The sequence below is a fragment of the Cyanistes caeruleus genome, chromosome 39, assembly GCF_971803275.1.
Source record: "Cyanistes caeruleus chromosome 39, bCyaCae1.hap1.1, whole genome shotgun sequence".
NCBI classification, from domain to species: domain Eukaryota; kingdom Metazoa; phylum Chordata; class Aves; order Passeriformes; family Paridae; genus Cyanistes; species Cyanistes caeruleus.
The window spans coordinates 45,177-72,900 of NC_141740.1; the positions used below are offsets into that span (position 1 = coordinate 45,177).

Genomic DNA, 27,724 nt, shown 5'->3' on the forward strand with positions numbered 1-27,724 from the left:
CCAAAATCCACTCAAAGAGACCCAAAATCTGCTCAAATGGACCCAGGGGATCCCAAAATCCACCCAGGGGGTCCCAAAATTCACTCAAATGGACCCAAAATTCACTCAAAGGGACCCAAAATTCACTCAAAGGGACCCAAAATTCACTCAAAGGGACCCAAAATTCACTCAAAGGGACCCAAAATTCACCCAGGGGGTCCCGGGGGGCTCCGGGGGGGTCCTCGGGGGCGGGGTCGGGCTCCGACATCGCACCTGGCACAGGTGAGAGACAGAAATCACCGGAGAGGGGTGAAAAATCTGCTCAAATGGACCCAAAATTCACTGAAATGGACCCAAAATCTGCTCAAATGGACCCAAAATCTGCTCAAATGGACCCAAAATCCACCCAGAGAGACCCAAAATTCACTCAAATGGACCCAAAATTCACTCAAAGGGACCCAGGGGGTCCCAAAATTCACTCAAAGGGACCCAAAATCCACTCAAAGGGACCCAAAATCCACTCAAAGTGGCCCAAGGGGTCCCAAAATCCACCCAGAGAGACCCGGGGAGACCCAAAATCACCTCAAAGAGACCCAAAAATCACTCAGAGGGACCCAAAATTCACTCAAAGGGACCCAAAATTCACCCAGGGGGTCCCAAAATTCACTCAAAGGGACCCAAAATTCACCCAGAGAGACCCAAAATTCACTCAAATGGACCCAAAATCTGCTCAAAGGAACCCAAAATCCACTCAAAAGAACCCAAAATTCACTCAAAGGGATCCAAAATTCACTCAGAGGGACCCAAAATTCACTCAAAAGGACCCAAAATCTGCTCAAATGGACCCAAAATTCACCCAGGGGGTCCCAAAATCCACTCAAAGGGACCCAAAATTCACCCAGGGGGTCCCAAAATCCACTCAAAGGGACCCAAAATCTGCTCAAATGGACCAAAAATCTGCTCAAATGGACCCAAAATTCACTCAAAGGGACCCAAAATTCACCCAGGGGGTCCCAAAATCCACTCAAAGGGACCCAAAATTTACCCAGAAACACCCAAAATTCACTCAAAGGGACCCAAAATTCACCCAGAGAGACCCAAAATTCACTCAAAGGGACCCAAAATCCACTCAAAGGGACCCAAAATTCACTCAAAATTCACCCAGGGGGTCCCAAAATCCACTGAAAGAGACACAAAATTCGCTCAAAGGGACCCAAAATCCACTCAAAGGGACCCAAAATCCACTCAAAGTGGCCCAAGGGGTCCCAAAATCCACCCAGAGAGACCCGGGGAGACCCAAAATCACCTCAAAGAGACCCAAAAATCACTCAGAGGGACCCAAAATTCACTCAAAGGGACCCAAAATTCACCCAGGGGGTCCCAAAATTCACTCAAAGGGACCCAAAATTCACCCAGAGAGACCCAAAATTCACTCAAATGGACCCAAAATCTGCTCAAAGGAACCCAAAATCCACTCAAAAGAACCCAAAATTCACTCAAAGGGATCCAAAATTCACTCAGAGGGACCCAAAATTCACTCAAAAGGACCCAAAATCTGCTCAAATGGACCCAAAATTCACCCAGGGGGTCCCAAAATCCACTCAAAGGGACCCAAAATTCACCCAGGGGGTCCCAAAATCCACTCAAAGGGACCCAAAATCTGCTCAAATGGACCAAAAATCTGCTCAAATGGACCCAAAATTCACTCAAAGGGACCCAAAATTCACCCAGGGGGTCCCAAAATCCACTCAAAGGGACCCAAAATTTACCCAGAAACACCCAAAATTCACTCAAAGGGACCCAAAATTCACCCAGAGAGACCCAAAATTCACTCAAAGGGACCCAAAATCCACTCAAAGGGACCCAAAATTCACTCAAAATTCACCCAGGGGGTCCCAAAATCCACTGAAAGAGACACAAAATTCGCTCAAAGGGACCCAAAATCCACTCAAAGGGACCCAAAATCCACTCAAAGAGACCCAAAATCCACTCAAATGGACCCAAAATCCACCCAGAAACACCCAAAATCCACTCAAAGGGACCCAAAATTCACCCAGAGAAACCCAAAATTCACTCAAAGGGACCCAAAATCCACTCAAAAGAACCCAAAATCCACTCAAAGGGACCCAGAATTCACCCAAAATTCACCCAGGGGGTCCCAAAATCCACTCAAAGGGACCCAAAATTCACTCAAAGAGACCCAAAATTCACTCAAAAATCCCCAAAATCTCCCCCAAATCCCCCCAAAAAGCCCCAAAACCGCAAAAACAAAACCCGGGACCCCCCCCCCCCCAACCAATTCCGCCCCTCCCCCACCCCCAGTGCCCCCTCCCATCCCCCCCTCCCCCCCCGGGGGTCGCGGTTGCCATGACGACCCCTCCCCCCCCCCCTTACCCCCCCCCGGCGCCTCCGCGCCGCTCCCGCCGGACCCCGGAAGTGGCACCGCCCGGCCACGCCCCCTTCCCTCGCTGGCTCCGCCTCCCTCATCCAGAACCGACCAATCAAAATCCCGGAATTCCGCTTGGTCTCCATGGGTTTTTTGGAGGACTTCCGGTTCCTCTCTATGGTTTCAGAGCCGACTTCCGGTCCCTCTCTATGGTTTTTGGAGGACTTCCTGCTTTCTCTATTGTTCTAGGCTGCTTCCGGCTTTTCTCTATGGTTTTGGAGGACTTCTGATCACTCTCTATGGTTTTTGGAGGACTTCCTGCTTTCTCTATGGTTCTAGATGACTTCCGGGTTTTCTCTATGGTTTTGGAGGACTTCCGGTCCCTCTCTGTGGTTCTGGAGGACTCGCCGCTCCTCTCTATGGTTTTGGCGGCCAGAGCGGCTCCCTCTCGATGGTTTCTCGCGTCTTTTCTGCGCCTGCGCGGCGCCGTCGCTTCCGGTTCGCCGCCATGAGGGACCGGACGCGGGAACTTCACCAGGCGAGAACCCCCTCCCCCAAAAAACCGGGAAAAACGCCCCAAAACCGGGAAAAACGCCCCAAAACCGGGAAAAACGCCCCAAAAACGGCTCAAACACCCCAAAAACGGAACCGGGAGCCCCAAAAATGGGGAGAAACCCCAAAAACCGGGAAAAATTATCCCGGAAGTTGGAGCTGGGACCCCCTAAAAAGAAGCAAGGGGGGAGGGGCGGGACCGGAAGTGGGGGGAGGAACCGGAAGTGAGGTCGGGGCCCCCCCTCCCGCCAAAATCCGGGGATTTGGCGCCAATTTTTGGCTCCTCCCCCTCAGGACTCGGACTCGGACTCGGAGGGGGGGGAGGGGCGAGCGAGGCTCCGCCCCCCCGGGGACCCCGCCCTGAGTCAGGTGGGTGCGGCCACGCCCCTCGCGTTTGCATCTCATTTGCATCTCATTTACGTCGTGTTTGGGTCGCATTCGCATCTCATTTGCATGTCGCTTGCATCTAATTTGCATACAATTTGTGCCACGTTTGTGTCGCGTTCGCATCTCATTTGCATGTCGCTTGCATCTCACTTGCATCTCATTTGTGCCGTGGTTGCATCTCGTTTCCATCTCATTGGCATCTCATTTGCGTCTAATTTGCATATAACTTCTGCCACGTTTGTGTCGCGTTTCCATTTCATTTGCGTGTCGCTTGCATATCATTTGCATATCATTTGTGCCGTTGTTGCATCTCGTTTACATCTCATTTGCATCTCATTGTGTCCTGTTTGCGTCACATCTTGCATTTGCATCTCATTTGCATATCAGCCGCGCCATGTTTGCGTCGTGCTTGCGCGTCGTTCGCATCTCATTTGTGTCACGTCTTGTCTCTCATTTGCATATCGTTTGCATCTCATTTGCATCTCGTTTACCTCTTGTTTGCACCTCATTTGTGTCTCATTTGCATCTCATTTGCATCGGGCTGTTGGTGACGGGGTCGGGGTTCACGTCGTGATTGGAGGCGCCCCCGTCGCGACAGAGCCCCTCGATATCGCGACATAACCCCTCGATATTGCGACAGCACCCCTCGATATCGCGACATGGCCCCTCGATATCGCGACATAACCCCTCGATATCGCAACCTAATGGGTTCATATCGCGATATAACCCCTCGATATCGCGACATAAACCCTCGATATTGCGACAGAACCCCTCGATATCGTGATATAACCCCTCGATATCACGACATGACCCCTCGATATCGCGATATAACCCCTTGATATCGCGATATAAGGAGTCCATATCGCGACATGACGTGTCCCTATCCCGACATGACATGTTCATATCGCGACATGACGAGTCCATATCGTGACATGACGTGTCTCTATCGTGACATGACGCGTTCCTATCGCGATATATCGCGACGCAGGCGCGGGGGGTGCGCCGGGGGCTGGGGGCTCTGGAGCTGCGGGCGGCGGCGCTGGAGCAGCTCCAGGAGAGGGCGCTGGGAACGCCCCTCCCCCCACCCGGTGAGAGACACAGAGAGAGAGGGGGAGGGGAAAAACACCGGGAATTCTGGGAAAAAAACCGGGAATTATGGGAAAAAACCGGGAATTCTGGGAAAAAAAACGGGAATTCTGGGAAATCTGGGAAAAAAACCCGGGAATTCTGGGAAAAAACCCGGGAATTCTGGGAATTCTGGGAAAAAAAACCGGGAATTCTGGGAATTCTGGGAAAAACACCGGGAATTCTGGGAAAAAAAACGGAAATTCTGGGAAAAAAAACGGGAATTCTGGGAAAAAAACCGGGAATTCTGGGGAAAAAACGGGAATTCTGGGAAAAATCATGGGAATTCTGGGAAATCTGGGAAAAAACCGGGAATTCTGGGAAAAAAAACTGGGAATTCTGGGAATTCTGGGAAAAAAAAACGGGAATTCTGGGAAAAAACCGGGAATTCTGGGAAATATCACGGGAATTCTGGGAATTCTGGGAAAAAAACCCGGGAATTCTGGGAAATATCACGGGAATTCTGGGAAAAAACCAGGAATTCTGGGGAAAAAATGGGAATTCTGGGAAAAAAACGGGAATTCTGGGAAAAAACCGGGAATTCTGGGGGGATTCTGGGGAATTCTAGGAATTCTGAGGGAATTTTGGGGGGAATTCTGGGGGAAATCCCGGGAATTCTGGGGAATTCTGGGAATTCGGGGAAAATCCCAGGAATTCTGGGAAAAAATCCTGGGAATTCTGGGGGAATTTTGGGAATTCTGGGGGAATTCTGGGGTAATTTGGGGAAAAATCCCGGGAATTCGGGAAAATTCTGGGAATTCTGGGGGAATTCGGGGAAAAATCCCAGGAATTCTGGGAATTCTGGGAAAAATCCTGGGAATTCTGGGAATTCTGGGAATTTTGGGGGAATTTTGGGGGGAATTTTGGGAATTCTGGGGGAATTCTGGGAATTTTGGGGGAATTTTGGGAATTTTGGGTGAATTTTGGGTGATTTTGGGTGATTTTGGGGTGATTTTGGGTGATTTTGGGTGGATTTTGGGTGATTTTGGGTGGATTTTGGGTGATTTTGGGGTGATTTTGGGGTGATTTTGGGTGATTTTGGGTGATTTTGGGTGATTTTGGGTGGATTTTGGGTGATTTTGGGGTGATTTTGGGTGGATTTGGGTGATTTTGGGTGATTTTGGGTGATTTTGGGTAATTTTGGGGTGAATTTTGGGTGATTTTGGGGTGATTTTGGGGTGATTTTGGGTGATTTTGGGTGATTTTGGGTGATTTTGGGTGGATTTTGGGTGATTTTGGGTGGATTTGGGGTGATTTTGGGTGATTTTGGGTGGATTTTGGGTGATTTTGGGGGATTTTGGGGTGATTTTGGGTGATTTTGGGTGGATTTTGGGTGATTTTGGGTGGATTTTGGGTGATTTTGGGTGGATTTTGGGTTGATTTTGGGTGGATTTTGGGTGATTTTGGGTTGATTTTGGGTGGATTTTGGGTGGATTTTGGGTAATTTTGGGGTGATTTTGGGTGTTTTTGGGGTAATTTTGGGGTGATTTTGGGTGTTTTTGGGTGATTTTTGGCCCCCAGAGCTCCAGCAGGATCTGCAGCGACTCCGGGACGAGATCCAGGAACTGACGCGGGAAATCCGGGGGGGGCTGAGAGGTACCCCCAAAAACACCCCAAAAACACCCCAAAAACACCCCAAAACACCCCAAAATCACCCAAAACCAGCCCAAAACAGCCCAAAACAGCCCAAAACACCCAGAATCACCCCAAAAATATCCCAAAATCACCCCAAAAATATCCCAAAATCACCCCAAAATAACCCCAAAACACCCCAAAATCACCCAAAAATCACCCAAAAATCCACCCAAAATCACCCAAAATCACCCAAAAATCAGCCAAAATCACCCCAAAAAACCCAAAAAACCCCAAAATCACCCCCAAAATCACCCAAAACACCCCAAAACCACCCCAAAATCACCCCAAAACAGCCCAAAAAACCCCAAAATATCCCAAAACCCCCCCAAAAAAATCCCATAAAAATCCCAAAATCACCCAAAATCACCCAAAACACCCCAAAAACACCCCAAAAATCCCCAAAACCCCCAAAACACCCAAAATATCCCAAAACCACCCAAAACCACCCAAAAAACCCCCGAAAAATCCCCAAAATTCCCCAAAATCACCCCAAAACCCCAAAAAAACCCACAAAAATCCCCCAAATCACCCCAAAACCACCAAAAAATCCCCAAAATTCCCCAGAATTCCCCAAAAACACCCCAAAGCCACCCAAAATATCCAAAAAAGCCCCAAAATCTCTTAAAAACACCCCAAAAAACCCCCCAAAAATCCCCAAAATATCCCAAAAACACCCAAAAAAACCCCCCAAATCACCCAAAAACCCCCAAAATCACCCCAAAATCACCCCAAAAACCCAAAACAATCCCCAAAATTCCCAAAAAACACCCCAAAAATCACCCAAAATCACCCAAAATCACCCCAAAATCCCCCCAAATTCACCCAAAACACCCCAAAATCACCCAAAAAACCCCAAAATTCCCAAAATCCCCAAATTTCCCAATTTTTGGGGTCTTTTTTCCCCATTTTTGAGGTCCCAGATCCCAAATTTTGGGGGTTTTTCCCAAATTTTGGGTTTTTTCCCGAATTTTGGGTTTTTTTCCCTAATTTTCGTTTCCTTCTCCCAAATTTTGGGGTTTTTTCCCCATTTTTGGGGTCTCAGATCCCAAATTTTGGGGGTTTTTCCCCATTTTTGGGTTTTTTCCCCATTTTTTGGGTTTTTTTCCCAAATTTTGGGTTTTTTCCCCAATTTTTTGGGTTTTAAATCCCATTTTTTGGGTCCTTTTCCCCATTTTTGGGGTTTTTTCCCATTTTTTGGGGTCTCAGATCCCAAATTTTGGGGTTTTTTCCCAAATTTTGGGGGTTTTTTTCCCCAATTTTGGGGTTTTTTCCCCAAATTTTGGGCTTTTTTCCCCATTTTTGGAGTTCCAAATCCCAAATTTTGGGTTTTTTTCCCCAATTTTTGTTTCCTTTTCCCAAATTTTGGGGTTTTTTCCCCATTTTTGGGTTCTTTTCCCCAATTTTTGGTTCCTTTTCCCAAATTTTGGGGTTTTTTCCCCATTTTTGGGTTTTTTTCCCCAATTTTTGGTTCCTTTTCCCAAATTTTGGGGTTTTTTCCCCATTTTTTTGTTTCCTTTTCCCAAATTTTGGGGTTTTTTCCCCATTTTTTGTTTCTTTTCCCAAATTTTGGGTTTTTTTCCCCATTTTTTGTTTCCTTTTCCCAATTTTTGGGGGTTTTCCCCCATTTTTTGGTTCCTTTTCCCAATTTTGGGGGTTTTTTCCCCATTTTTGGGTCTCAGATCCCAAATTTTGGGGTTTTATCCCCAAATTTTGGGGTTTTTTCCCAAATTTTGGGTTTTTTTCCCCATTTTTGGGGTCCCAGATCCCAAATTTTGGGGTTTTTTCCCCTTTTTTGAGGTTTTAAATCCCAAATTTTGGGGTTTTTTCTTCAATTTTTGGCTCCTTTTCCCAAATTTTGGGGTTTTTTTCCTAAATTTGGGGTTTTTTCCCAAATTTTGGGTTTTTTTCCCCATTTTGGGGTTTTTCCCCATTTTTGTGGTCCCAGATCCCAAATTTTGGGTTTTTTTCCCCAAATTTTGGGGTTTTTCCCCCATTTTTTGGGGTTTTTTCCCCATTTTTGGTTTTTTTCCCCCAAATTTTGGGGTTTTTTTCCCCATTTTTTGTTTCTTTTTCCCAATTTTTGGGTTTTTTTCCCAAATTTTGGGGTTTTTTCCCCATTTTTGGGGTCCCAGATCCCAAATTTTGGGGTTTTTTTCCCCAAATTTTTGGGTTTTTTCTCCAAATTTTGGGGTTTTTTCCCCAATTTTTGGATTTTTTTCCCAAATTTGGGGTTTTTTTCCCATTTTTTGGGGCTTTTCCCCCAAATTTTGGGGTTTTTTTCCCATTTTTGGGGTCCCAGATCCCAAATTTTGGGGTTTTTTTCCCATTTTTGGGGTCCCAGATCCCAAATTTTGGGGTTTTTTTCCCAAATTTGGGGGGTTTTCCCCATTTTTGGGCTCCTTTTCCCAAATTTTGGGGTTTTTTCCCCATTTTTTGTTTTCTTTTCCCAAATTTTGGGGTTTTTTTCCCAAATTTTGGGGTTTTTTCCCCATTTTTTGGGGCTTTTTCCCCAAATTTTGGGGTTTTTTTCCCAATTTTGGGGTCCCAGATCCCAAATTTTGGGGTTTTATCCCCAAATTTTGTGTTTTTTTCCCCATTTTTGGGCTCCTTTTCCCAAATTTTGGGGTTTTTTCCCCATTTTTTGTTTCCTTTTCCCAAATTTTTGGGGTTTTTCCCAAATTTTGGGGTTCTTTCCCCATTTTTGGGGTTCCAGATCCCAAATTTTTGGGTTTTTTTCCCAATTTTTGGTTCCTTTTCCCAAATTTGGGGTTTTTTTCCCCATTTTTGGTGTTCCCAGGGCTGGAACCGTCCAAGGAGGACGAAGAGAACCCGAATTCCTTCGGAGCCCGAGTGCGGCGCACCCAGGTGGGGCTGGGGGGATTTTGGGGGAATTTGGGGAATTTTGGGAATTTTTAGGAATTTTTGGGGAATTTTTTGGGAAATTTTGGGATTTTTTGGGGATTTTTTTTGGATTTTTTGGGATTTTTTTGGGAAATTTTTGGGGGATTTTTTGGGATTTTTTGGGATTTTTGGGGGGATTTTTGGGAATTTTGGGGGGATTTTTTGGGGATTTTGGGGAATTTTGGGAATTTTTGGGGATTTTTTGGGATTTTTTGGGAATTTTTTGGGATTTTTTGGGAATTTTTTGGGATTTTTTGAGATTTTTTGGGGGGATTTTTTGAATTTTAGGGGGATTTTTTGGGACTTTTCTTGGAATTTTGGGGGAATTTTGGGGAAATTTGGGGAATTTTGGGAATTTTGGGAATTTTTGGGATTTTTTTGGAATTTTTTGGGAATTTTTTGGGATTTTTCTTGGGATTTTTGGGGAATTTTGGGATAATTTTGGGAATTTTTGGGAATTTTTTGGGGATTTTTTTTGGATTTTTTGGGATTTTTTTGGGAAATTTTTGGGGAATTTTTTTGGATTTTTTGGGGGATTTTTGAGAATTTTGGGGGAATTTTGGGGGAATTTGGGGGATTTTGGGGATTTTGGGGAATTTGGGGGATTTTTGGGAATTTTTGGGAATTTTTTTGGGAATTTTGGGAATTTTTGGGGATTTTTTTGGGATTTTTTGGGATTTTTTTGGGAAATTTTTGGGATTTTTTGGGGATTTTTTTTTGAATTTTTGGGGGGATTTTTTTTTACTTTTCTTGGAATTTTGGGGGAATTTTGGGGGAATTTGGGGGATTTTGGGGATTTTGGGAATTTTTGGGATTTTTTGGGATTTTTTTGGGAAATTTTTTGGGATTTTTTGGGATTTTTTGGGGATTTTTTGGGAATTTTGGGGAATTTTTTTGAATTTTTGGGGGGATTTTTTTTTACTTTTCTTGGAATTTTGGGGGAATTTTGGGGGATTTTGGGGGATATTGGGGAATTTTGGGGATTTTGGGAATTTTTGGGAATTTTTTGGGGAATTTTGGGAATTTTTGGGGAATTTTTGGGGGATTTTTTGGGATTTTTTGGGGAAATTTTGGGATTTTTTGGGGATTTTTTTTGGATTTTTTGGGATTTTTTTTGGAAATTTTTGGGGGATTTTATTTGATTTTTTGGGGGATTTTTGGGAATTTTGGGGGAATTTTGGGGGAATTTGGGGGATTTGGGGGATTTTGGGGAATTTTTGGGAATTTTTGGGGTTTTTTTTTGAATTTTAGGGGGATTTTTTTTTGGATTTTTCTTGGGATTTTTGGGGAATTTTGGGGGAATTTTGGGAATTCTGGGGAATTTTGGGAATTTTTGGGATTTTGGGGGATTTTTTTGGGATTTTTTAGGGATTTTTTTGGGAAATTTTTGGGAATTTTTTTGGATTTTGGGGGATTTTTGGGAATTTTGGGAATTTTTGGGGAATTTTGGGGATTTTTTTTGAATTTTTGGGGGATTTTTTGGGACTTTTCTTGGAATTTTGGGGGAATTTTGGGGAATTTTGGGATTTTGGGGAATTTTGGGAATTTGGGGGGATTTTAGGGATTTTTTGGGGAAATTTGGGGAGATTTTGGGGAATTTTGTGGGGATTTTTTGGGGGCTTTTCTCGGATTTTTGGGGAATTTTGGGGGGGATTTTGGGATTTTTGGGATTTTTTGGGGAAATTTGGGGGATTTTTGGGGGATTTGGGGGAATTTTTGTGATTTTGGGGTTTTTGGGGTCCCTCTTTCCGATTTTGGGGTCCCCATCAACCTTTGGGGCTCCTGGGTTGGGATTCTGGGGTGATTTTGGTGGATTTTGGGTGGATTTGGGTGAATTTTGATCATTCCTGGGTCGATTTTCGCGGGATTTTTTTTGGAATTTCTGGGAATTTTGGGGGAATTTTTGGGATTTTGGGGTTTTTGGGGTCCCTCTTTCCCATTTTGGGGTCCCCATCAACTTTTGGGGCTCCTGGGTTGGGATTTTGGGGTGATTTTGGTGGATTTTGGGTGGATTTAGGGAGATTTTGGTTGGATTTTGGTCATTCCTGGGTCGATTTTCGTGGGAATTTCTGGGAATTTGGGGAATTTTGGGGGAATTTTTGGGGAATTTTGGGGATTTTGGGGAATTTTTGGATTTTTTGGGATTTTTTGGGGTTTTTTGGGGGAATTTTTGGGAATTTTTGGGGATTTTTTTTGAATTTTAGGGGGATTTTTTTTTACTTTTCTTGGAATTTTGGGGGAATTTGGGGGATTTTGGGGAATTTTGGGAATTTTGGGAATTTTTTGGAATTTTTTTGGGAATTTTGGGAATTTTTGGGGATTTTTTGGGGGATTTTTTGGGGTTTTTTTGGGAAATTTTTGGGGGATTTTTGGGAATTTTGGGGGGATTTTTTGGGGATTTTGGGGATTTTGGGGAATTTTGGGATTTTTTGGGAATTTTTTGGGATTTTTTGGGAATTTTTTGGGATTTTTTGAGATTTTTTGGGGGGATTTTTTGAATTTTAGGGGGATTTTTTGGGACTTTTCTTGGAATTTTGGGGGAATTTTGGGGAAATTTGGGGATTTTGGGGATTTTTGGGAATTTTGAGAATTTTTGGGAATTTTGGGAATTTTTGGGGTTTTTGGGGGATTTTTTTGGGATTTTTTGGGATTTTTTGGGGAAATTTGGGGGATTTTTTGGGATTTTTCTTGGGATTTTGGGGGAATTTTGGGGGAATTTTGGGAATTTTGGGGGGGTTGGGGATTTTTGGGAATTTTTTGGGGAATTTTTGGGATTTTTGGGACATTTTTTGGGAATTTTGGGGGGATTTTGAGGGGATTTGGGGAAATTTTGGGGGATTTTGGGATTTTTCGAGGAAATTTGGGGGAATTTGGGGAATTTTTTGGGATTTTTTTGGGAATTTTGGGGGAATTTTTGGGATTTTGGGGTTTTTGGGGTCCCTCTTTCCCATTTTGGGGTCCCCAACAACTTTTGGGGCTCCTGGGTTGGGATTTTGGGTGGATTTTGGGTGGATTTGTGTGGATTTTGGGCCATTTTGGGTGAATTTTGATCATTCCTGGGTCAATTTTCGTGGGAATTTTGGGATTTTTTGGGGAATTTTGGGGGAATTTTTGGGATTTTGGGGTTTTTGGGGTCCCTCTTTTTGATTTTGGGGTCCCCAACAACTTTTGGGGCTCCTGGGTTGGGATTTTGGGGTGATTTGGGTGGATTTTGGGTGGATTTGGGTGAATTTTGGTCATTCCTGGGTCGATTTTCGTGGGAATTTTGGGGGAATTTGGGGAATTTTGGGGGAATTTTTGGGGAATTTTGGGGATTTTGGGGAATTTTGGGATTTTTTGGGGTTTTTTGGGGGAATTTTTGGGAATTTTTGGGATTTTTGTGGGGATTTTTTTGGGATTTTTTTGGGATTTTTTGGGAATTTTGGGGATTTTTTGGGGATTTTTCTTGGAATTTTTGGGGAATTTTGGGGGAATTTTGGGGGAATTTTGGGATTTTGGGGAATTTTGGGAATCTTTGGGAAATTTTGGGATTTTTTGGGATTTTTTGGGGGAATTTTTGGGAAATTTTTGGGGATTTTGGGGGAATTTTTGGGAATTTTGGGGATTTTGGGGAATTTTGGGAATCTTTGGGAAATTTTGGGATTTTTTGGGATTTTTTGGGGGAATTTTTGGGGGATTTTGGGGCGATTTTAGGGAGATTTTGGTTGGATTTTGGTCATTCCTGGGTCGATTTTCGCGGGAATTTTTGGGAATTTTGGGAATTTTGGGGGAATTTTTGGGATTTTGGGGTTTTTGGGGTCCCTCTTTCTGATTTTGGGGTCCCCAACAACTTTTGGGGCTCCTGGGTTGGGATTTTGGGTGGATTTTGGGTGGATTTGTGTGGATTTTGGGCCATTTTGGGTCAATTTTGGTCATTCCTGGGTCGATTTTCGCGGGAATTTTGGGGAATTTTGGGAATTTTGGGGGAATTTTTGGGATTTTGGGGTTTTTGGGGTCCCTCTTTTTGATTTTGGGGTCCCCAACAACTTTTGGGGGTCCTGGGTTGGGATTCTGGGGTGATTTTGGTGGATTTTGGGTGGATTTAGGGAGATTTTGGTTGGATTTTGGTCATTCCTGGGTCGATTTTCGCGGGAATTTTTGGGAATTTTGGGGGAATTTTTGGGATTTTGGGGTTTTTGGGGTCCCTCTTTCCCATTTTGGGGTCCCCAACAACTTTTGGGGCTCCTGGGTTGGGATTTTGGGGCGATTTTGGTGGATTTTGGGTCAATTTTGATCATTCCTGGGTCGATTTTCGCGGGAATTTTGGGGAAATTTTGGGAATTTTGGGGGAATTTTTGGGATTTTGGGGTTTTTGGGGTCCCTCTTTCCCATTTTGGGGTCCCCAACAACTTTTGGGGCTCCTGGGTTGGGATTCTGGGGTGATTTTGGTGGATTTTGGGTGGATTTAGGGAGATTTTGGTTGGATTTTGGTCATTCCTGGGTCGATTTTCGCAGGAATTTTTGGGAAATTTTGGGAATTTTGGGGGAATTTTTGGGATTTTGGGGTTTTTGGGGTCCCTCTTTCTGATTTTGGGGTTCCCCTCCCAGCACGGGCTCCTGGCCCAGCAGTTTTGGGGGGTCACCGGACGCCTCCAGGCCGCCCAAGCCCGGTACCGCCAGCGCAGCCTCGACCGGATCCGGCGCCAGCTCCACATCGGTGGGGACCCCAAAAAATTCCAGGGGACCCCAAAAAATTCCAGGGGACCCCAAAAAATTCCTGGGGACCCCAAAAAAATTCTGGGAAAATCCTGAAAAATTCTGGGAAAATCCTAAAAAAATTCCAGGGGGCCCCAAAAAAATTCTGGGAAAATCCTAAAAAATTCCTGGGGACCCCAAAAAATTCCAGGGGACCCCAAAAAATTCCTGGGGACCCCAAAAAATTCCTGGGGACCCCAAAAAAATTCCAGGGGACCCCAAAAAATTCCTGGGGTCCCAAAAAATTCCTGGGGACCCCAAAAAATTCCAGGGGATCCCAAAAAAATTCTGGGAAAATCCTAAAAAATTCCTGGGGACCCCAAAAAATTCCAGGGGGACCCCAAAAAATTCCTGGGGACCCCAAAAAAATTCTGGGAAAATCCTAAAAAATTCTGGGAAAATCCCAAAAAATTCCTGGGGACCCCAAAAAATTCCAGGGGACCCCAAAAAATTCCTGGGGACCCCAAAAAATTCCTGGGGACCCCAAAAAATTCCTGGGGGTCCCAAAAAAATTCCAGGGGGTCCCAAAAAAATTCCTGGGGACCCCAAAAAAATTCTGGGAAAATCCTAAAAAATTCTGGGAAAATCCTAAAAAATTCCAGGGGGTCCCAAAAAAATTCCTGGGGACCCCAAAAAAATTCCTGGGGACCCCAAAAAAATTCTGGGAAAATCCTAAAAAATTCTGGGGAAATCCTAAAAAATTCCTGGGGACCCCAAAAAATTCCTGGGGACCCCAAAAAAATTCCAGGGGACCCCAAAAAATTCTGGGAAAATCAAAAAAAATTCTGGGAAAATCCTAAAAAAATCCAGGGGGTCCCAAAAAATTCCTGGGGGTCCCAAAAAATTCCAGGGGATCCCAAAAAAATTCTGGGAAAATCTTAAAAAATTCCAGGGGGTCCCAAAAAAATTTGGGAAAATCCCAAAAAATTCCTGGGGACCCCAAAAAATTCCAGGGGACCCCAAAAAATTCCTGGGGACCCCAAAAAATTCCTGGGGACCCCAAAAAAATTCCTGGAAAATCCTAAAAAATTCCTGGGGACCCCAAAAAAATTCCTGGGGACCCCAAAAAATTCTGGGAAAATCCTAAAAAATTCCTGGGGACCCCAAAAAAATTCTGGGAAAATCCTAAAAAATTCCAGGGGGTCCCAAAAAAATTCTGGGAAATCTTAAAAAATTCTGGGAAAATCCTAAAAAATTCCTGGGGACCCCAAAAAATTCCTGGGGACCCCAAAAAATTCCTGGGGACCCCAAAAAATTCCAGGGGGTCCCAAAAAAATTCTGGGAAAATCCAAAAAAATTCTGGGAAAATCCTAAAAAATTCCTGGGGACCCCAAAAAATTCTGGGAAAATCCCAAAAAATTCCTGGGGACCCCAAAAAATTCCAGGGGACCCCAAAAAAATTCCAGGGGACCCCAAAAAATTCTGGGAAAATCCTAAAAAATTCTGGGAAAATCCTAAAAAATTCTGGGAAAATCCTAAAAAATTCCAGGGGACCCCAAAAAATTCCTGGGGGTCCCAAAAAAATTCCTGGGGGTCCCAAAAAATTCCAGGGGGTCCCAAAAAATTCCTGGGGACCCCAAAAAAATTCCAGGGGGTCCCAAAAAATTCCAGGGGTCCCCAAAAAATTCCTGGGGACCCCAAAAAATTCCTGGGGACCCCAAAAAAATTCCTGGGGACCCCAAAAAATTCCTGGGGACCCCAAAAAAATTTGGGAAAATCCCCAAAAAATTCCTGGGGACCCCAAAAAAATTTGGGAAAATCCCAAAAAATTTTAGGAAGTCCCAAAAAAATTCCTGGGGACCCCAAAAAAATTCTGGGAAAATCCTAAAAAATTCTGGGAAAATCCTAAAAAATTCTGGGAAAATCCTAAAAAATTCCAGGGGGTCCCAAAAAAATTCCTGGGGACCCCAAAAAATTCCTGGGGACCCCAAAAAATTCCAGGGGACCCCAAAAAAATTTGGGAAAATCCCAAAAAATTCTGGGAAAATCCTAAAAAATTCTGGGAAAATCCTAAAAAATTCCAGGGGGTCCCGAAAAATTCCAGGGGGTCCCAAAAAAATTTGGGAAAATCCCAAAAAATTTTAGGAAGTCCCAAAAAAATTCTGGGAAATTGGGAAAAAAATTTTAAGGGTTCCAAAAAAATTCCAGGGGGTCCCAAAAAAATTCCAGGGGACCCCAAAAAATTCCAGGGGACCCCAAAAAATTCCTGGGGACCCCAAAAAAATTCTGGGAAAATCCTAAAAAATTCTGGGAAAATCCTAAAAAATTCCAGGGGACCCCAAAAAATTCCTGGGGACCCCAAAAAATTCCTGGGGACCCCAAAAAATTCTGGGAAAATCCTAAAAAATTCTGGGAAAATCCTAAAAAATTCCAGGGGGTCCCAAAAAACTCCAAAAAATCCCCAAAAATTTGGAAAAAATACAAAAAAAAATCAGGAAAAAAATCCCTCAAAAATCCGGGAAAAATCAAAAAAATTTGGGGAAAAAAATCCCAAAAATTTGGGAAAAAATCCCAAAAATTTTGGAATAAAAATCCCAAAAATTTGGGAAAAAAAATCCCAAAAATTTGGGAAAAAAAATCCCAAAAAATTTGGGAAAAAAAATCCCAAAAATTTGGGGTAAAAACCCCAAAAATTGGGGGGAGGGGAGGCTCCAAAATCCCAATTCTTGTTGCTTTTTTTCCCTTTTTTTTGTGTTTTTTCCCCATTTTTTTGGGTTTTTTTCCCAAATTTTTGGGGTCTTTTCCCAAATTTTGGGGTTTTTTCCTCATTTTTTGGCTCCTTTTCCCAAATTTTGTTGTTTTTTCCCCATTTTTTGGTTTTTTTCCCAAATTTTGGGGTTTTTTCCCCATTTTTTGGGTTTTTTTCCCAATTTTTGGGGTTTTTTTCCCAAGTTTTTCGGGTTTTTTCCCAATTTTTGTTGTTTTTTTCCCAAATTTTGGGGTTCTTTTCCCCAATTTTTGGCTCCTTTTCCCAAATTTTGGGGTTTTTTTCCCAAAATTTTGGAGTTTTTTTCCCCAATTTTGGGGTTTTTTCCCAAATTTTGGGTTTTTTCCCAGATTTTGTTGTTTTTATTCCAAATTTTGGGATTTTTTCCCAAATTTTGGGGTTTTTTTCCCAAATTTTGGGGTTTTTTCCCCAATTTTGTTGTTTTTATCCCAAATTTTGAGTTCTTTTCTCAAATTTTGGTGTTTTTTCTCCATTTTTTGGGTTTTTTTCCCCAATTTTGGGGTTTTTCCCCATTTTTGGGGGTTTCTTCCCAAATTTTGGGGTTTTTTCCCAAATTTTTGGGGGTTTTCCCCCATTTTTTGGGTATTTTTCCCCATTTTTGGGGTTTTTTCCCCATTTTTGGGGATTTTTTCCCAATTTTTGTTGTTTTTTTCCCAAGTTTTGGGTTTTTTCCCCAAATTTTGATGTTTTTTCCCAAATTTTCAGGGTTTTTTCCTAATTTCTGTTGGTTTTTTCCCCAATTTTTGGTTTTTTTTCCCAAATTTTCAGGGTTTTTTCCCAAATTTTGGGTTCTCTTCCCCAATTTTTGGCTCCTTTTCCCAAATTTTGGGTTTTTTTCCCCAAATTTGGGGTTCTTTTCCCAATTTTTGCTGTTTTTTGGGGTCAGCCGGGAGCCCCCCGCTGTCGGAGGAGGAGCTGGAGCTGATGCTGGAGTCGGGCCAGAGCGAAATCTTCGTCAGCAACGTGAGGATTTTGGGGGGAATTCGGGGGAATTTGGGAAAATTTGGGATTTTTGGGATTTTGGGGAATTTTTGGGAATTTTTTGGATTTTTTTGGATTTTTTTTGGATTTTTTTGGGATTTTTTTTGGTTTTTTTTTAATTTTTTGGGGATCTTTTTTAATTTTTTTGAGGATTTTTGGGGAGAATTCGGGGGATTTTGGGAAAATTTGGGATTTTGGTGATTTTAGGAATTTTTTGGGAATTTTTTGGGAATTTTTTTGGATTTTTTGGATTTTTGGGGGATTTTTTTTGGTTTTTTTTTATTTTTTGGGGATTTTTTAGGGGATTTTGGGATTTTTTTTACTTTTTTTGAGGATTTTTGGGGGGAATTCGGGGGAATTTGGGAAAATTTGGGATTTTGGGGATTTGGGGAATTTTTTGGGAATTTTTTGGATTTTTTTTGGATTTTTTTTGGATTTTTTTTGGATTTTTTTTTGGTTTTTTTTAATTTTTTGGGGATCTTTTTTAATTTTTTTGAGGATTTTTGGGGAGAATTCGGGGGATTTTGGGAAAATTTGGGATTTTGGGGATTTGGGGAATTTTTGGGAATTTTTTGGATTTTTTTTTGATTTTTTTTTGATTTTTTGGGGGTTTTTTGGGGGTTTTTTTGGGAATTTTTTGGGGGTTTTTGGTTTTTTTTTATTTTTTATAGGATTTTGGGGGGAATTCGGGGGATTTTGGGAAAATTTGGGATTTTGGGGATTTTGGGGATTTTTTGGGAATTTTTTGGGAATTTTTTGGAATTTTTTGGATTTTTTTTATTTTTTGGGGGGATTTTTTTATTATTTTGGGATTTTTTTGGGAATTTTTTGGGATTTTTTTTGAGGATTTTGGGGGGAATTTGGGGAATTTGGGAAAATTTGGGATTTTGGGGATTTTGGGGAATTTTTGGGAATTTTTTGGATTTTTTGGATTTTTTTGGATTTTTTTTGGATTTTTTTTGGGATTTTTTAGGGGATTTTGGGATTTTTTTTACTTTTTTTGAGGATTTTTGGGGAGAATTTGGGGGAATTTGGGAAAATTTGGGATTTTGGAGATTTTGGGGAATTTTTGGGAATTTTTTGGGAATTTTTTGGGATTTTTTTTGGATTTTTTGGGGGATTTTGGGGGGATTTTTTGGATTTTTTTTATTTTTTTGGAGGATTTTTGGGGAGAATTTGGGGGATTTTGGGAAAATTTGGGGTTTTGGTGATTTTAGGAATTTTTTGGGAATTTTTTTGGAATTTTTTGGATTTTTTTGGATTTTTTTGGGATTTTTTTGGGATTTTTTTGGGGATTTTTTAGGGGATTTTTAGGATTTTTTTTACTTTTTTTGGAGGATTTTTGGGGAGAATTCGGGGGATTTTGGGAAAATTTGGGATTTTTTTGGATTTGGGGAATTTTTGGGATTTTTTTTTATTTTTTTGGGGATTTTTGGGGGATTTTTTTGGGAATTTTTTTGGGATTTTTTGGGGATTTTTGATGAATATTTTGAATTTTTGGGGGGGATTTTAGGGAATTTTTGGGGGATTTTTAGGGAATTTTTCGGAGGATTTTTGGGGAATTTTTGGGATTTGGGAAATTTTGGATTTTGGGGGGATTTTGGGGAATTTTGGGTTTTTTTGGGGTCATTTTTATGATTTTTTTTCCCCATTTTTTCTCCTATTTTCCCCATTTTTGGGCCGTTTTTCCCCGGGTTTTTTTGGGGAATTCGGGAATTTCGGGAATTCCTGGAATTTTGGGATAATTCGGGATAATTTTGGGAATAATTTCTCCAAAATTCGGAATTTTTGGGGTCATTTTTATGATTTTTTTTCCCCATTTTTTCTCCTATTTTCCCCATTCTTGGGCCGTTTTTCCCCGGGGTTTTTTTGGGAATTCGGGAATTTCGGGAATTCCAAAAAATTCCAGGAATTCCAGGATAATTTTGGGATAATTTCAGGATTTTTTGGGATTAATTCATAATTTTTTGGGGTCATTTTTATGATTTTTTCCCCCATTTTTCCTCCTATTTTCCCCATTTTTGGGCCGTTTTTCCTCGGGGTTTTTTGGGAATTCGGGAATTCTGGGAACTCCAAAAAATTCCAGGAATTCCAGGATAATTTTGGGATAATTTCAGGATTTTTTGGGATTAATTCAGAATTTTTTGGGGTCATTTTTATGATTTTTTTTCCCATTTTTTCTCGTATTTTCCCCATTTTTGGGCCGTTTTTCCCCGGGTTTTTTTTGGGAATTCGGGAATTCCTGGAATTCCTGGAATTCCAGGATAATTTTGGGATAAATCCAGGATTTTTTGGGGATAATTTGGAATTTTTTGGGTCATTTTTATGAATTTTTTCCCCATTTTTCCTCAGATTTTCCCCATTTTTGGGCCGTTTTTCCCCGGGTTTTTTTTGGGAATTCGGGAATTCTGGGAATTCCCGGAATTTTGGGATAATTCGGGATAATTTTGGGATAAATCAGGAATTTTTTGGGATTAATTCATAATTTTTTGGGTCATTTTTATGATTTTTTTCCCCATTTTTCCTCCTATTTTCCCCATTTTTGGGCCGTTTTTCCCCGGGTTTTTTTTGGGAATTCGGGAATTTTGGGAATTCCCGTGAATTTTGGGATAATTCGGGATAATTTTGGGATAAATCTGGAATTTTTTGGGATTAATTCATAATTTTTTGGGTAATTTTTATGATTTTTTCCCCATTTTTCCTCCTATTTTCCCCATTTTTGGGCCGTTTTTCCCCGGGTTTTTTTTGGCAATTCGGGAATTTTGGGAATTCCTGGAATTTTGGGATAATTTTGGGATAATTTCAGAATTTTTTGGGATTAATTCGGAATTTTTGGGGTCATTTTTATGATTTTTTTCCCCATTTTTCCTCCTATTTTCCCCATTTTTGGGCCGTTTTTCCCCGGGTTTTTTTTGGGAATTCGGGAATTTCGGGAATTCCCGGAATTTTGGGATAATTCGGGATAATTTTGGGATAAATCTGGAATTTTTTGGGGATAATTCGGAATTTTTTGGGGTCATTTTTATGATTTTTTTTCCCATTTTTCCTCCTATTTTCCCCATTTTTGGGCCGTTTTTCCCCGGGTTTTTTTTGGGAATTCGGGAATTCCTGGAATTCCTGGAATTCCAGGATAATTTTGGGATAATTTCAGGATTTTTTGGGATTAATTCATAATTTTTTGGGGTCATTTTTATGATTTTTTTTCCCATTTTTTCTCGTATTTTCCCCATTTTTGGGCCGTTTTTCCCCGGGTTTTTTTTGGGAATTCGGGAATTCCGGGAACTCCAAAAAATTCCTGGAATTCCAGGATAATTTTGGGATAATTTCAGTATTTTTTGGGGATAATTTGGAATTTTTGGGGTCATTTTTATGATTTTTTTCCCCATTTTTCCTCGGATTTTCCCCATTTTTGGGCCGTTTTTCCCCGGGTTTTTTTTGGGAATTCGGGAATTTTGGGAATTCCTGGAATTCCAGGATAATTTTGGGATAATTTCAGAATTTTTTGGGATTAATTCAGAATTTTTGGGGTCATTTTTATGATTTTTTTCCCCATTTTTTCTCCTATTTTCCCCATTTTTGGGCCGTTTTTTTCCGGGTTTTTTTTGGGAATTCGGGAATTTTGGGAATTCCTGGAATTCCAGGATAATTTTGGGATAAATCCAGAATTTTTTGGGGATAATTTGGAATTTTTTGGGTCATTTTTATGATTTTTTTCCCATTTTTTCTCCTATTTTCCCCATTTTTGGGCCGTTTTTCCCCGGGTTTTTTTTGGGAATTCGGGAATTTTGGGAATTCCTGGAATTTTGCGATAATTTTGGGATAAATCCAGAATTTTTTGGGGATAATTTGGAATTTTTTGGGGTCAATTTTTATGATTTTTTCCCCATTTTTTCTCCTATTTTCCCCATTTTTGGGCCGTTTTTCCCCGGGTTTTTTTTGGGAATTTGGGAATTTTGGGAATTCCAGGAATTCCGGGATAATTTTGGGATAAATCTGGAATTTTTGGGGGATAATTCGGAATTTTTTGGGGTCATTTTTATGATTTTTTCCCCATTTTTCCTCCTATTTTCCCCATTTTTGGGCCGTTTTTCCCCGGGTTTTTTTTGGGAATTCGGGAATTCCTGGAATTCCTGGAATTCCAGGATAATTTTGGGATAATTTCAGGATTTTTTGGGGATAATTTGGAATTTTTTGGGTCATTTTTATGATTTTTTTCCCCATTTTTTCTCGGATTTTCCCCATTTTTGGGCCGTTTTTCCCCGGGTTTTTTTTGGGAATTCGGGAATTTTGGGAATTCCCGTGAATTTTGGGATAATTCGGGATAATTTTGGGTCAGGTTTTGGGCTCGGCTCGCGCCGCCCGGGCGGCTCTGGACGAGGTCGGGGAGCGGCACCGGGAGCTGCAGAGGCTGGAGCGGGGCCTGAGGGAACTGGGGGAGCTCTTCCAGCTCCTGGGGGGCACCGTGGAGGCCCAGGTGGGACTGGGACAAACTGGGACAAACTGGGAGGAACTGGGAGCAAAAAACCCGGCGGTTTTGGGGTGAAAAATGGAGATTTTGGGGTCCAAATGGGGATTTAAGGGTTAAAAATGGGACTGGGGGGAACTGGGAGGGTCTGGGATGGACTGGGATGGACTGGGAGGGACTGGGAGGGACTGGGAGGGACTGGGATGGACTGGGACAAACTGGGAGCAAAAAACCCGGCGGTTTTGGGGTGAAAAATGGGGATTTTGGGGCCAAAATGGGGATTAAAGGGTTAAAAATGGGGATTTAAGGGTTAAAAATGGGGATTTAAGGGTTAAAAATGGGGATTTAAGGGTTAAAATGGGACTGGCATGGACTGGGATAAACTGGGAGGGACTGGGAGGAACTGGGACAAACTGGGAGCAAAAAACCCGGCAGTTTTGGGGTGAAAAATGGGGATTTTGGGGCCAAAATGGGGATTAAAGGGTTAAAAATGGGGATTGAAGGGTTAAAATGGAAATTAAAAGGTTAAAATGGGACTGGGATAAACTGGGGGGGAACTGGGAGGCACTGGGACAAACTGGGACAAACTGGGAGCAAAAACCCCGGAGGTTTTGGGGTGAAAAATGGAGATTTTGGGGTCCAAAATGGGGATTAAAGGGTTAAAAATGGGGATTTAAGGGTTAAAAATGGGGATTTAAGGGTTAAAATGGGACTGGCATGGACTGGGATGAACTGGGAGGGACTGGGAGGAACTGGGAGCAATAACCCCGGAGGTTTTGGGGTGAAAAATGGAGATTTTGGGGGTAAAAATGGGGATTAAAGGGTTAAAAATGGGGATTTAAGGGTTAAAAATGGGGATTTAAGGGTTAAAATGGGACTGGGATGGACTGGGATGGACTGGGATAAACTGGGAGGGACTGGGAGCAATAAACCCGGAGGTTTTGGGGTGAAAAATGGAGATTTTGGGGCAAAAAATGGGGATTTTGTGTTAAAAAATGGGGATTAAAGGGTTAAAAATGGGGATTTAAGGGTTAAAAGTGGGGATTTAAGGGTTAAAATGGGACTGGGATGAACTGGGAGGGACTGGGAGGGACTGGGAGGGACTGGGATGGACTGGGATGAACTGGGACGAACTGGGAGCAAAAAACCCGGCAGTTTTGGGGTGAAAAACGGAGATTTTGGGGTCAGAAATGGGGATTTAAGGGTTAAAAATGGGGATTAAAGGGTTAAAAATGGGGATTTAAGGGTTAAAAGTGGGGATTTAAGGGTTAAAATGGGACTGGGATGGACTGGGATGGACTGGGATGGACTGGGAGGGACTGGGAGCAAAAAACCCGGCAGTTTTGGGGTGAAAAACGGAGATTTTGGGGGCAAAATGGGGATTTAAGGGTTAAAAATGGGGATTAAAGGGTTAAAAATGGGGATTTAAGGGATAAAAGTGGGGATTTAAGGGTTAAAAGGCACTGGGATGGACTGGGATGGACTGGGAGGGACTGGGACAAACTGGGAGCAAAAATCCCGGCGGTTTTGGGGTGAAAAATGGAGATTTTGGGGCAAAAAATGGGGATTTTGTGTTAAAAAATGGGGATTAAAGGGTTAAAAATGGGGATTTAAGGGTTAAAAGTGGGGATTTAAGGGTTAAAATGGGACTGGGATGGACTGGGATAAACTGGGAGGGACTGGGAGGGACTGGGAGGAACTGGGAGCAAAAATCCCGGCGGTTTTGGGGTGAAAAATGGAGATTTTGGGGCAAAAAATGGGGATTTTGTGTTAAAAAATGGGGATTAAAGGGTTAAAAATGGGGATTTAAGGGTTAAAAGTGGGGATTTAAGGGTTAAAATGGGACTGGGATAAACTGGGATGGACTGGGATGGACTGGGATGGACTGGGAGGGACTGGGAGGGACTGGGGGGAAAAAACCCGGCGGTTTTGGGGTGAAAAACGGAGATTTTGGGGTCCAAAATGGGGATTTAAGGGTTAAAAATGGGGATTAAAGGGTTAAAAATGGGGATTTAAGGGTTAAAAGTGGGGATTTAAGGGTTAAAAGGCACTGGGATGGACTGGGATAAACTGGGAGGGACTGGGAGGGACTGGGAGCAAAAAACCCGGAGGTTTTGGGGTGAAAAATGGAGATTTTGGGGCCAAAAATGGGGATTAAAGGGTTAAAAACTGGGAATTTAAGGGTTAAAAATGGGGATTTAAGGGTTAAAATGGCACTGGGATGGACTGGGATGAACTGGGATGAACTGGGACAAACTGGGACAAACTGGGACAAACTGGGAGCAAAAACCCCGGAGGTTTTGGGGTGAAAAATGGAGATTTTGGGGTCCAAAATGGGGATTAAAGGGTTAAAAATGGGGATTTAAGGGTTAAAAATGGGGATTTAAGGGTTAAAATGGAACTGGCATGGACTGGGATGAACTGGGATGGACTGGGAGGGACTGGGAGGAACTGGGAGCAAAAAACCCGGCGGTTTTGGGGTGAAAAATGGAGATTTTGGGGTCCAAAATGGGGATTAAAGGGTTAAAAATGGGGATTTAAGGGTTAAAAGTGGGGATTAAAGGGTTAAAATGGTACTGGGATGGACTGGGATAAGCTGGGATGGACTGGGAGCAACTGGGAGGGACTGGGATGAACTGGGACAAACGGGGAGCAAAAAACCCGGCGGTTTTGGGGTGAAAAATGGAGATTTTGGGGTCCAAATGGGGATTTAAGGGTTAAAAATGGGACTGGGGGGAACTGGGAGGGTCTGGGATGGACTGGGATGGACTGGGAGGGACTGGGAGGGACTGGGATGAACTGGGAGCAAAAATCCCGGAGGTTTTGGGGTGAAAAACGGAGATTTTGGGGCAAAAAATGGGGATTTTGTGTTAAAAATGGGGATTAAAGGGTTAAAAATGGGGATTAAAGGGTTAAAAATGGCACTGGGATGAACTGGGACAAACTGGGATAAACTGGGAGGGTCCCAGTGCTGCTCATCACGGCCTGGGGGGGATCCATAGTGGTTTATACTGGTTTATACTGGTTTATACTGGTTTATACTGGTTTATACTGGTTTATACCGGTCCATACTGGTCCATACTGGTTTATACTGGTTTATACCGGTTTATACTGGTTTATACCGGATTATACTGGTTTATACTGGTCCATACTGGTTTATACTGGTTTATACTGGTCTGTACTGGTTTATACTGGTCTGTACTGGTTTAAACTGGTCCATACTGGTTTATACTGGTTTATACTGGTTTATACTGGTTTATACTGGTTTATACTGGTCTGTACTGGTTTATACTGGTCCATACTGGTCCGTACTGGTCTGTACTGGTTTATACTGGTTTATACTGGTTTATACTGGTTTATACTGGTCCGTACTGGTGCAGGGGGAGCTCATTGACCGCATCGAGCGCCACGTGCAGGACTCGGGGGCGCGGCTGGAAAAGGGGCGGGGCCACCTCAGACAGGCGGGGCGGAGCCAGCGGGGGGCGCGGAAGGTAACTGGGATATACTGGGAGGGACTGGGAGGGACTGGGGGGGACTGGGATGGACTGGGAGGGAACTGGGATTGAACTGGGATGGACTGGGAGGGACTGGGATGGACTGGGATAAACTGGGATGGACTGGGAGGGACTGGGATAAACTGGGATGGACTGGGATGGACTGGGAGGGGACTGGGATTGAACTGGGAGGGAACTGGGATGGACTGGGATGGACTGGGATTGAACTGGGAGAGACTGGGAGGGACTGGGAGGGACTGGGATGGACTGGGATGGACTGGGATGGACTGGGATGGACTGGGAGGGGAACTGGGATGGACTGGGATTGAACTGGGATGGACTGGGATGGACTGGGAGGGACTGGGATTGAACTGGGAGGGACTGGGAGGGACTGGGATGGACTGGGATGGACTGGGATTGAACTGGGAGGGAACTGGGAGGGACTGGGAGGGAACTGGGATGGACTGGGATGGACTGGGATTGAACTGGGAGGGACTGGGAGGGACTGGGAGGGACTGGGATGGAACTGGGATGGACTGGGATTGAACTGGGATGGACTGGGATGGACTGGGAGGGACTGGGATTGAACTGGGAGGGACTGGGAGGGACTGGGATGGACTGGGATGGACTGGGATGGACTGGGATTGAACTGGGAGGGACTGGGAGGGAACTGGGATGGACTGGGATGGACTGGGATGGACTGGGAGGGAACTGGGATGGACTGGGATGGACTGGGATTGAACTGGGATATACTGGGATGGACTGGGAGGGACTGGGATGGACTGGGAGGGACTGGGAGGGAACTGGGATGGACTGGGATGGACTGGGATGGGAACTGGGATGGGAACTGGGATAAACTGGGAGGGACTGGGAGGGACTGGGAGGGACTGGGATGGACTGGGATGGACTGGGATGGACTGGGAGGGACTGGGAGGGACTGGGATGGACTGGGAGGGACTGGGATAAACTGGGATGGACTGGGAGGGACTGGGATGGACTGGGAGGGACTGGGATAAACTGGGATGGACTGGGATGGACTGGGAGGGACTGGGATGGACTGGGATGGACTGGGATGGACTGGGATTGAACTGGGATGGACTGGGATGGAACTGGGAGGGACTGGGATGGACTGGGAGGGGAACTGGGAGGGGACTGGGATGGACTGGGATGGACTGGGATGGGACTGGGATGGACTGGGAGGGACTGGGAGGGACTGGGAGGGACTGGAATGGACTGGGATGGACTGGGATGGACTGGGAGGGACTGGGATGGACTGGGATGGACTGGGATGGACTGGGATGGACTGGGGGGGACTGGGATGGACTGGGATGGACTGGGATGGACTGGGGGGACTGGGAGGGGAACTGGGATGGACTGGGATGGACTGGGATGGACTGGGATGGACTGGTTTATACTGGGATGGACTGGGATTGAACTGGGAGGGACTGGGATGGACTGGGAGGCGGCCCCAAACTGGTCCGAACTGGTCCAAACTGGTCCGCAGAAGCGCCTGGCCTTCGCCGCCTGCGTCTCTGTCACGATTCTGGTCGTTATCGCGATAGTCGCCGCCTCCGTGGCCGCCGGGTAGCGCCGCTCGCTCCCCATTGGCCGAGCCGGCTGTCAATCAACGCGAACCCCGCCCTCCGGCGCATCCCATTGGCTGGTGGGGATTTCCCGCCCGCGCGCGGCTGCGATTGGTCGGTTCAGATGTCAATCATGGAGCCGCGCCCCCTCTGCTGTTCAGCTGTCAATCATGGAGCCGCGCCGCCTCAGCGGTTCAGCTGTCAATCATCAAACCACGCCCTCCCGCCGTTCTGATTGGCTGGCGGTGACGTCACCGAGTAAAGCGTTCTGCGGCTCTTCCAAAACGCCGAAAAAGCCCCAAAAAAGCCCCAAAAAAGCGCGGGAAAAATCCCCAAAAAATCCCAAAAATTCCCAAAAAGGGGCGGGGTTCTCTCCTCGAATTCCCGAATCGCAGAAGTGGACGGAAATCCCCGGAATTTTACCCAAAATAAATCCAAAATTCCTTCCAAAAATATTGTTCTGGAAATGCCAAAATTTTTTTGATTTTCCAAAAATCCCCAAATTCTTCACAGAATCCCCAAATTTCTGCCCAAAATCGCAAAATTACACCAAAAATACCCGAATTCCCCCCAAAATTCCCAAATTCCCGCCCCAAATCCCCAAATTTCCCCCCAAAAATCCCAAATTCCCCCCAAAGTTCCCAAATTCCCGCCCCAAATCTCCAAATTCAACCAAAAATCCCAAAATTCCACCCTAAAATTCCCAAATTCCCACAAAAGTCCCCAATTTTTTCCCAAAAATCCCCAAATTCCTGCCCCAAATCCCGAAATTCC

At 43.7% G+C, this 27,724-nt stretch overlaps 1 protein-coding gene across 1 annotated transcript; it reads left to right on the top strand.

The window, feature by feature from the left end:
* Window positions 1-2,866: 2,866 nt before the first annotated feature.
* On the top strand, window positions 2,867-27,403 carry LOC111942324 (syntaxin-4-like). Its single transcript, XM_086872146.1, has 10 exons — window positions 2,867-2,903; window positions 3,212-3,286; window positions 4,293-4,392; window positions 5,951-6,025; window positions 8,862-8,929; window positions 13,553-13,661; window positions 17,314-17,390; window positions 21,745-21,882; window positions 25,254-25,364; window positions 26,872-27,403. Exons 1-10 carry the CDS (start codon window positions 2,874-2,876, stop codon window positions 26,953-26,955), a joined length of 867 nt encoding a protein of 288 aa, XP_086728272.1. The 5' UTR covers window positions 2,867-2,873; the 3' UTR covers window positions 26,956-27,403.
* Window positions 27,404-27,724: the final 321 nt, after the last annotated feature.

Bases quoted from the DNA above. Each gene is read 5' to 3' on its own strand.
- LOC111942324 (XM_086872146.1), top strand. From the start codon at position 2,874: ATGAGGGACCGGACGCGGGAACTTCACCAG. The intron at 6,026-8,861 runs GTACCCCCAAAA...TGGTGTTCCCAG, and splicing joins AATCCGGGGGGGGCTGAGAG to GGCTGGAACCGTCCAAGGAG. The intron at 25,365-26,871 runs GTAACTGGGATA...ACTGGTCCGCAG, and splicing joins GCCAGCGGGGGGCGCGGAAG to AAGCGCCTGGCCTTCGCCGC.